General features: G+C 41.5%; 1 protein-coding gene across 6 annotated transcripts in view; it reads left to right on the top strand.

Annotated features, from left to right (window-relative positions):
* BHLHB9 (basic helix-loop-helix family member b9) overlaps positions 1-6,674 on the top strand; it is a 15,731-nt gene extending 9,057 nt beyond the window's left edge. For 3 of the 6 annotated variants that reach the window (XM_023750462.1, XM_023750461.1, XM_023750463.1), the window contains 3 exons: positions 1,562-1,645; positions 2,221-2,289; positions 2,602-6,674. In XM_023750462.1, coding sequence (XP_023606230.1) covers positions 2,903-4,720 — 1,818 coding nt within the window. In that variant the 5' untranslated portion in view covers positions 1,562-1,645; positions 2,221-2,289; positions 2,602-2,902 and the 3' untranslated portion in view covers positions 4,721-6,674. Of the gene's footprint in view, positions 1-1,561; positions 1,646-2,220; positions 2,290-2,312; positions 2,483-2,601 lie in introns of those variants that run through there. The other 3 variants (XM_023750465.1, XM_014452123.2, XM_023750464.1) reach the window with 3 other exon arrangements.
* The last annotated feature ends 4,367 nt before the right edge of the window (positions 6,675-11,041 follow it).

Genomic DNA, 11,041 nt, shown 5'->3' with positions numbered 1-11,041 from the left:
TTTATTTGTGTGTTGGAAAGGAGGTCGTGTTCCACTGCCCACCGCACCCTCTACAAGCCAGCGCCTGGGACTCTAGCATCCTTGTGAGGGAGTCGGCCACCCGGGCTTGTCGGAGCCGGTCCTTGGGAGCGGAGCGCAGCGCTGGTGACTCCCGGCGAGGAGGCGGCGCGGGCCGGCCCAAGGCGCGAGGGGCCGGAGGGGCTCCCGGGCGCCTGCGGAGGCGTAGCACGCGCGCTGCTCCCCAGCCGGCTCTCCCGGCGCCCGCGCCCCGCCTTCGAGGTGTCTGTGCTGGGAGAGGGCTGAGGGGAGGTGCTGGGGAGAAATGGCGGAGCGGGGCCGGGTTGGGGGCGCTGGGGCGATGGCGATGGCTACTCAGGGCCGTGATTGTGGAAAGGGGCCTGTTGGGCCCTGCGTTCTGGGTGCTCTCCCTTCCCACAGGCGCCTCGTTGATGCCAAAGCCTCATGTTTGCGTGGTAGGTCCGGCGATTTAAGCAAAAGTAAGACTCAGTGGCTCTTACTTTTAAATTAAGAAGACACCAAATACAGCCTCTTAATACAGCAGTTTTATTTCCTTCTATGTTTAGATCTTGCACCAAATTAAATTCAAGCAAATGACAGGCTGAGGAGTCCATCGATTTTCATGGGAAGGGTCCATATAAACAAGTAGTGTGCTGTTATTCCCCTTTCTTATTTGGCAACTGTTTACTCAACATCCCAGCCTACTTTAATATATTGAGGTAATGGTGGTTCAGAATAGAGGGGACAGTTTTCTGTAGAGACCGTTTCTAATGCATGAAGTCAGTCTGCTTATTTCAGACTAAATTCCATCTCCATATATCCTTCACAGCCTCTCTCATTTTGGTGCAGAGGCAGTTTCACAAAAGCTTTTGTGGATTTCCTGAGAGTGGATACCTGAGGAACATGGATGTTGAGAGGCATTTATTTACTTATTTCCTGATTCTTGAGAAGGAGGTGTTAGGACCTGAATTCTGGGTTTATGTCCATCAACCTGATATTTTTCTATTATTGTCAATATTTTCCTGGTGTTTTGCTGAAAACCCCTCCCTCTTTCTGTATGGCATGACTCATCTCTAGCTAGAAGACTGTTCTTTGGTGGGAAAGATAGCATCTCCTGAGGTCCCCTGCTGTGGGCTGGCTGGTATAAATGGTGAATGAGATAGGATCTATGTATGCCTGAAGAAGGAAGGGCTGGGATATGCAAAGATCCTATTGAAAGAATAGTCCCCATTATCTTTCCTGCCTTCTTTCTAAATACATTTGTCTATTTTCACTACCCACTCTTGCACCTCATTTTTGTTCAGGGAAAAGAGGTGTGGCCTCTGCTGGGGAAATGACTGACTTTAGAGTTGGGAGATGTATGTAATTAGACAAACTGCAGGTCTTAGGGGAATGAACGGGGAATCATTTGGCAAGAGCAGACAGATGGGAAGCATATAACATGACCTTGAATGTACAAAAGCGTATGTTATAACACTTGTCATGGTTGTTGAGCCATCTCAGTCTCTTCTGTTTTCTCTCCTCTGCCTGTTTGTCTCTGTAGGTTTATTCCTTTATCAGTTCCTGTAGAAATCTGTAGGTAGCTGTTGACTTTCAAGAAGACCAAAACTGTTCATTTGGATCCAAGGTGAGTGTGAACATGAGCACCCCTACTAATTGGGGATGGGAATTGGGTGTTGGGAAGTGGGTGAGACAGATGGAGCCATTGTCTTCCAGCATTCTAGACAGCTGTGCCCTCACATTCCTGTTTAGGAAAGGGGGGGGGGGCGGTGAGAAAGGGTTGTGCTTATAGGATAATTGACAGACATCTAGGAAATGGGGAAAGAAACCATGAGGAGGACGAAGCCAGAAACATACAGTTGACCCTTGAACAACATGGGTTTGAACTGCGTGGGTCTACTTACAGGATTTTTTCCAATTTACCACAGTTGAGTTGATCCACACAGTTCTACTGAGTGCAATTCAAACCTACATTGTTCACGGTTCAGCTCTGTGGTTGGGAATCTATGTATGTGGAGAATCGACTTTAGTTATCCATAGATTTTCAACTTCAGCGCCCCAACCCTTGCATTGTTCAAGGGCCAACTGTATAACCAAAGCCCCAAATCTGGAAAGATACCTAGGTATTGGGTCTAGAAACCAAAGTGCATGTCTGTCTACTGAAACTCTGAATTCCAGTCCCTCCTGTGTTTTTGTCCATAGGTCTGCCTGTGATTTCAGCTGTAGGGCTTATCAACACTAGAAGCAATCAAGAAAGGAAGACCAGTGCAGGTTGGTGTGAGGCCTACCTGGATATACCTGTATGGTATAGTGGTATATACCAAAGGGGCTGGATGCTTTGTAGCCTCTCTCACTTTCAGCAAACTTTCCCATCATCCCTGATCCTGTTTAATGCAGAGAAGAGTGTGGTAGTGCCTGCGCAGGATGTTGGACATTAGTGGGAGTGTGGAAGGGATAAAATGAGGTAACTCCCACTTCTCCTACCAAACAGTCCATCTCTACCCTCTCATGTCCTGTTTGGCTGTCTGCATAGATGAGCACAGTTGGAAGAGGCTTAAAGCCCATTTCCTTCTTCCACCTTAGGTCCATCTCCAGCGGTGACTGTGGTGGCCTTGGAGTGGTGGAAGAGTATCACTTTCAGCAAGTCTGCACTCAGGAACCATCATCTTCCCTCAGTCTGAGTGCCTCTGCCCTCTGTCTGTATCATTGACAGAAGTTTTGTGTTCAGAAAGGGGACTGTGTGACTGTTGAACTGACAATTGACTCTAACTCTTGCTACAAAGTTGGTCTCTGACCCCGTGAAAGTGTCAACATATTGACCCGGGACTTGTTGAGAACCAAGGCCAAGACTCTATAGGGCTATTGATACAACTGGGCTTTAATCATGGGTGGGAAAAGAAATAAGGGCAAAACTGAAAAAAGGGCTAGTGTAGAAGCTAAAACAAAGAGGGAAGCTATTGGCGTAGGCAGACCTGTAGCCAAGACCCAGGCCAAAGCAATAGCCAAGCCAGAGGTTAAGGCAAATGCAGTGGCACAGGTGAAGGCAGTGTCTAAGAAGAAGATTGTTACTGAGAAGAAAGGAGCCCCAGCAAATTTCAGTCCCAAAGTTGAAGATGAGGCCACTCAAGTGTCTCAGTGTCATTCTGTGAAAAAGGCCGAGGCTGAGACCAAGTCCATGTGTAAAGATAAGGCTGGTATTGATTCCTGTGCTGGGGAAGAGACCAGTGTTGGTTCCAGGTTCCAGAATGGAGAGGCTGAGACCAAGTCCATGTGTAAAGATAAGGCTGGTATTGATTCCTGTGCTGGGGAAGAGACCAGTGTTGGTTCCAGGTTCCAGAATGGAGAGGCTGAGACCAAGTCCATGTGTAAAGATAAGGCTGGTATTGATTCCTGTGCTGGGGAAGAGACCAGTGTTGGTTCCAGGTTCCAGAATGGAGAAGAGACTGATAATAGTTCCAGTGCCAAGGATGAAGGTAAAGCTGATACCGGTGCCCCATCCTGTGCTGAGAAGTTGGAGCCTGTGGCCAGCGCTAGCTGTAAAGCTAGGCCAGGGGCTGAAGAGGAGGAGGAAGAGAATGTTATTGGGAACTGGTTTTGGGATGGAGATGAAACTAGTTTTGACCCTGATCCTAAACCTGTGAGCAGAATACTTAGGCCCCAGCCTGTGGATGAAATTAATGAAAAAGATAGGCCCAAAGACTGGTCTGAGGTAACTATCTGGCCCAATGCCCCTGCTGTAACTCCAGCAGTGTTAGGATTTAGATCTCAAGTCACATCTGAGACAAAGCCTCCTTCATATATTGTCCTGGGCTCAGCTGAGGAAAATGCTCGTGCTTCGCCTGAGGAAACAGAGAGTCTTTCTAAGAGCATATTCTCATGCTCAGAGTCTCTCCCGGAGCACCCATTTGGTTCTGACCCTTGCATTCAGACTATAGAGCAGATTAGACGCCAAATCAAGATCAGGGAGATGAATGGGATTAAGCCATTTGCTTGTCCTTGCAAAATGGAATGTTATATGACTTCTGAGGAATTTGAAAAACTTATTACCTTACTTGAGTCAACTACTGATCCTCTCATTCATAAAGTAGCTCAAATTGCAATGGGGATCATTAAGGTTCATCCATTTGCCCAAGAGTTCATTAATGAGGTAGGTGTAGTGACACTTATTGAGAGCTTGCTTAGTTTTCCTTCCTCTGAAAGGAGAAAAAATGCTGTATTTACTCTGAATGAACCTGGTGGGCTTGAAAGACACCGCAAGGTTGAATTACATGTTAAACATATGTGTAAGGAAACCATGTGTTTTCCCTTGAACTCACCCGGACAGCAATCTGGCTTAAAAATACTGGGGCAACTGACTACTGATGTTAACCGTCATCATATTGTTGCCAGTTATCTTTCAGACTTTTATTATTTGCTTTCCCAGGGAAATCGTAAAACCAGAAATCTTGTTTTGAAGGTACTTTTGAATATGTCTGAAAACCCAGTTGCAGCCAGAGAAATGATCAGTTCAAGGGCATTAGGAGCATTAAAACTAATCTTTAACCAGAGAGAAGCAAAAGCCAGTCTCGTTAATGCTGTGGCCATATTTATTAACATAAAGGAGCATATCAGAAAGGGTTCAATTGTAGTTGTCGATCAGTCGAGTTACAGCACACTCATGGACCTTTTCCGTGAAGTTAAAATGATTATTGAAACATTGTAAAATGAGCCAGAAATAGAACACAGAACAATCTCCAAATTCTGATGAGATAACTCCTACTTCTACCAAACAGTCCATCTCTACCCTCTCATGTCCTGTTTGGCTGTCTGCATAGATGAGCACAGTTGGAAGAGGCTTAAAGCCCATTTCCTTCTTCCACCTTAGGTCCATCTCCAGCGGTGACTGTGGTGGCCTTGGAGTGGTGGAAGAGTTTCTTCCTCTGTTCTCAAAGATCCTTGCATAATATTTTGTTTGTTATAGTGTGCACATTATAAATGATGTCTTTAACACTATTATTTGTGGTAGTATCTAGGTTTGAGCTAAACCATTTTGGGGTTATCAAATATTACATTGTGAGCTGAAAATGTTTATTTTTATCTTGTGTAGAGGGGGTACTTTTCAACATTTTACTTAAGAAATTAGTGAACCAGTTCATCCTAAATAAGCTAACGTTCATTAGTGTCTGCTTAGATCCATTTGTGGCTTCAAATGGCAAAAAAAAAATAGTCTTATAATCTAGTTGCAGAAAGGCATATATACACACAAAAAGATAACTAACAGATCATGTATGCATTCGCACACTCATACCCATTGTGAAATGTACACTCTCAACATAAAGAAGGTAGGTGTTTCTCTAAGATGTTTAATATAAGAATTAAGTTTCCTCCTGTTCTGCCTGCATCATAAAGCATATCCTACAACCCAGAAATAGCCCTGAATCCTAGATAAAATGTCAGATTGACTTTTAAATGTCGCTACTACGTTTATAACTCATTGTTAGGCTACTTCATTTATGTCAAAGTCATCTCACAGAAGAGAAAGGAGGTAGGTGTAGGGAGGAAACATTTGCTGAGTACCTGCTCTTATGTCAGGCAATGTGTTGGCTCTATACAGGTTTTTTCCCCCCTCTTCTGGCAATGGTCCTGTGAGCCTAGGTACTTGTAGTTATTTCTTTTTTATATAACTCATTGTGGATCACCTCCAATGAGAATTGGGGAGGTTAAATACTTTTTTCCTACATTCCCATAGAGGCAGGTGGCATAGCTGTTCTGTATTTAAAAAACCATTTACTATGCAACCTTACAGTCCTCTCACTTTTTTAAGTGGTGGCCTTGAAGGCTCAGAGACTGGTTTTAATGATTCAGTTTGCTGTAGATAATTCCCCTGACAGTCTTGCAATTCTTCACTTCCTCCAAATACACATGTCCATTAGGCATTTGGGGTCAGCAGAGAAGTCTGGGATGAGTGTATGGATACGAACTGGCAGCTCCTGGAAAGCAGTAAGTACCCAAAACTATTGAATAACATGTAAATTTGAGTCATTAGCAAGTAAAATTTGCTATATCCTTATCTTTTTCAACCTGATTATATTTTTTGTCAGAACTGGACTCATTCTGTACGTTGTTTCATACATTACATTTTAAAAAAGATAATTGCTTTCTTCCTCCTTGCAAAATCATAATTTTTTATAATTTTTTCTATTTCATATGTATCATGAAATGTCAAAAGGTTCCATCTTTTACTAGTAGTCTAGTCTACATTCTGCATTTGTACCAGCCTAAAACTGTACAGGATAGACTTAATTGGAGAAATTTAGACCCAGAACTGCAGCTTTATCAGCACAGAACAGGAAAGCTAGGAGAGAAGCTGCTACCTCAACTGACATAACAGTAATTCCTGGAAGTCTTCATGGTTCAGAAAGCGTCCCCAGGACTTTTGGACTATGGCTATGTTCTCTGCGGTTCATGGTAGGAACTACAACCCCTGGTCTAAGTTGAAGAGAATGTCCCAGTTTGCAAAAATAGTGGGTTATATGCTTTGAAATTTTTCAACAGTTAAGAAACTAACACAAGATCATACTGTAAATAAATGTTTATAACTTGCTTTCCCCCACTATCTGTATATTGTGAATATCTTTGCACGTCAATAAATGTTACTGCAGCATATTTTTGAATCACTCAATTTGTGTGTGTGTGTTAACAGTTGGTGCATAGTGCCTAATCTTTTATTACATATCCTCTTAAACAATATGCACAAATTCTCTTGCAAAAATAAGGCTGTAGTGTTCTGCAACTTGCCTTTTCGTCTTTCCAGCTATTTTTTCAATTATAGTATTAAACATATCTGCCACATGCTTTTTATAGCTTTATTGAGATATAATTGACATACATTAACCCATACATATTCAAAGTATACAATTCGATAAGTTTTGACACATATACACACGTGAGACAATCACCATAATCAAGATAGTGAACACATCTACTACCCTGAAAAGTTCCTTCATGTCCTTCTGTAGTCCTCTCCCTCCTACCACTCAGTGTCTCTTGCCCTCAGACAACCACTGATCTGCTTTATGACAATATAGAATCATTCTCATTTTCTGTAATTTGATATAAATGGAATCCACACATGTATTCTTTTGGGGATGTTTGGCTTCTTTCACTTACTATAATTATTTGAGATCCGTCCATGTTATATGTATCAGTAGTAATTGTTCTTTATTGTCAAGTAGTATTCCGCAATATGATTATATCACTTTGCTTATCCATTTACCTGTTGATGAAAATTTGGATTGTTTCCATATTTGGGCTATTAGAAATAAAACTGCTATCAGCATTCATGTACAACTGTTGCTTTTCTCTTGGATAAATACCTAGGAGTGGGATAGCTGGATCATTTGGTAAGTATATGTTTAACTTACATTTTCCGAAATGTAACATTTTACATTCTTGCTGCAGTGTATGAGAGTTCTGGTTTTTCCTCCACATCCTTGCTAACACTTCGTGTGGTCAGTCTTTTTAATATTAACCATATCTCATTCTAATTTGCATTTAGCTAATGACTAATGATGTTGGACATATTTTCGTATGCATTCTGTTTCAGTGATCCACTTGTGTGTCTTGATTATGATGCCAAACTCTCTTGATTACTATAGCTTTATAATGTCTTGAATCAAGCAGTGTGAGTCCTTTAACTTTATTATTTTGCAAGGTTATTTTTGGTTATTCTTATTCATGTTTTTCCATATGAATTTTAGAATCAGCTTGTCAATTTCTACCAAACCTCCAGTTGGGATTTTGGTTGAGATAGCTTTGAACAATAGATCAATTTGGGAATAACTGACATTTTAACAATATTGAATCTTCTGACCTATTAAGAGAATATGCAAGGGGCAAAGTAGGTTTACGGTTGGTTGTATGGAATATACTAGTAATAAAATTAACCTATATAATAAAAGGCAAATATGCAAATCGAGCGAACGGTGGAACGACCGGTTGCTATGACGTGCATTGACCACCAGGGGCAGACATTCAACACAGGAGCTGCCCCCTGGTGGTCGGTGCACTCCCACAGGGGGAGCACTGCTCAGCCAGAACCCATGAGCTGGGCTCACAGCTGGAGAGCACAGCAGTGGTGGCAGGAGCCTCTCCCACCTCTGCAGCAGTGCTAAGGATGTCCAACTGATGGGGAGCAAGGCTAAGCCATTAGTCAGACATCCCCTGAGGGATCCCAGACTGCCAGAGGGTGCAGGCCAGGCTGAGGGACCCCCCTGAGTGCACTAATTTCATGCACTGGGCCTCTAGTTAATAAATAATAATACAAGAATAAACTCTGTTTTGTGTACTCACAGCTATAAATCTACTTTTGCCCACCCCTGAATATCTCATTTAGATAATCTTTAATTTCTCTCAGAAGCATTTTGTAATTTTTATGCAACACAACTTTTTGGCATTTTCTTTCATATTCTTTAGCATATTTGTATATTCTTTCTCCTGTGTAAATTGATGATTCTTTGTTTATATCTTTACTAGAGGCCCGGTGCATGAATTCTTGCATGGGTGGGGTCACTTGGCCCGGCCAGTGATTGGGGCCAGCCGACCGGGGGGAAGGATCACAGGAGGTTGGCTGTGGGAGCGCACTGACCACCAGGGAGCAGCTCCTGTGTTGAGCATCTCCCCCCTGGTGGTCAGTGCACATCATAGTGACTGGCTGACCAGTCATTTGGTTGACCAGTTGTAAAGGTCGCTTAGGCATATATATATATATATATATGTATATATATATATATATGTATATGTGTATATATATATACACATATACATATCATATATATATTATATATGCTTGTTTGAATATTTCTGTATGATAAATTCCTTGAAGTGAAACTGCCTTCTCAAAAATCATGAATGGCAATGCCCTCCTGCCAAAAACTACCAGGAACATGCTTATATTTTAAAAAGTTGAGTCGCACAGAGGTAGAGTACATACCATGGGAAATCATGGGGTGCTTCAGTAAGAGGATTTAGAAATGACTTACAGTATTGGGACTTGTGTTAGGTGATTTGGGTGGGTTTAAGAAAGCGAGGCTTTGCTGTAGGTTGAAAGCTGTCAGGAAGCATGAGTAATTATGTGATTTGGTATCTAAATCAGTCTTACTCTACAAATGGGGACAACTAGGCCAAAGCTAAAATGATAGGTAAAGAAGTAGCAATCACACATATTAGCAAGAATAGGGGGATATTCGGTCATTTTTGTGATGGAGACAATGTTTATCTGTGTTTATACATGATTACAGAGTGGTCTTGTTTTTGTCTTGATACATCACAGTCACAGAGTGGCCTTATTTGACGTTAATGTTCAGTGAAATTGTTTATATTCAACATGAGAATACCAAGGCCTAGCTGTGAGTTCTAGGCCAGTTCCTGAATGTCAGGAGCTGCTTTTTTTCCCCCTTTTCAATGACATTTACAAATTTTGATATATATTGGCTAACTGACTTTCAAAACATATTCTCTCAAGCCATAGAACATGAATGGCTATTTCTTCATACACTTGCCATCACTCAGTATTAATATTTTCAATTTTTGCTACTCTCAGAGGGAAAATATGTTTTTATAACATTTTAAAAGTTACATAATATTTTATGTTATGGATGTGACAATTAAATCATACCGCTACATTTTGTTGTGTTACTTCTAGGGATGTGAGGATGGACCCCATCATCTAGTGGGAAAAGGAGAGTGGTGTATATACATGTGTATACCACTTTGTTTTACTTATGCCCCCTCATTGCTACTCTTCCCATGTGATCTCCAGATTCAGGCCCTTCCAAATACCACCAACTGACAAACAGAACAGTTATACCACTTTACATTTTGTGAACTAAATTAAAAACAGAAGAATTAAGAGTTTAGCTGTGCTGATATTGTGATGTGGACACACACAGGCAATGGCCACAGTCAGCAGACTAGCAATCTTGAGACAGAATGGGGGTTATTAATGAGACAAGCACAAGCTTCCCAGTGAGCAGACTTGCTTTCCAGTTAGAGCCTTGTAAAGATTATGTAATTCTTCAGATTAGAGATTGGTCATTGTATAAAATAAGCTTCAGAACAACATCAGAATTAATGAGCTGATAAAATTCTTCAGTAAACCAACATGCAGATTTTGCTTTCAGAAATTGTAGGACCCTCTCAACTTGTCTCTGGACACCTATTCCCTGCAGGACAGTGTTATATACCCTGTTGTCAAATTTTCTGAAAGAAACTGGCTCCCTCTCTCCTAGAGATGCCATGTCCTTCTCAATAGTCATTGCCAAGGTTTCCCCGAACCCCAGAAACTTGCAAAATGGTGTGTGTGTGTGTGTGTGTGTGTGTGTGTGTGTGTAGACTCTTGCCACTTCACCCCCCACAGTGCAGTGAGGTACTCTGCGCAAAGTTCTAAAATATGTCAGGAATGAACAAAGGACCTAGTATGTTAGTAATGGTTTGGGGGAGAGTGATTCGGAAAGCAGTAATGTGTTTACAGATGCTTTGCTTTGAATCAACAAAGTGCTATTTCCTCTCCTCAATGATGGACTATTTTTATTTGAAAATGGAAAATGGATATTGCATTGGAGAGAATATCCTCCACTAGGCACATGCTGTATTGTGTGATTTTCATGTGTAGTCAGGCTATTGTGGTTTAAAAATATGAAGCACTACTCTTAATCAGAGCCATCTTGATTCTATATACTACAATATGATGTGATTGATTGCACTCGTTAAAAACACAACAAAATATAAGTGCATATGAATCTTATCCTTTAAAATGGCCCCCGTGGAAAGCCATACACTTATACTGTAATTCTTTGCAACATTTTGGAACTGCTTTCAGAACCAGTTTCTGAGCCGCACCAGGATCATTATTTTATAGCCATGGCTATACAGTGAATATTTCTGTTCTCTAGATTAGTGTTTTCAATTTTTATCATGTCATGACACACACAGAAAATGATATTTGTACTGTGATAAACACCCATATGCTCTCCATTAAAGGCAT

Source organism: Myotis lucifugus, unplaced genomic scaffold, assembly GCF_000147115.1.
Source record: "Myotis lucifugus unplaced genomic scaffold, Myoluc2.0 scaffold_13, whole genome shotgun sequence".
Lineage (NCBI taxonomy): Eukaryota > Metazoa > Chordata > Mammalia > Chiroptera > Vespertilionidae > Myotis > Myotis lucifugus.
This window is presented reverse-complemented; position numbering and strand designations above follow the sequence as displayed.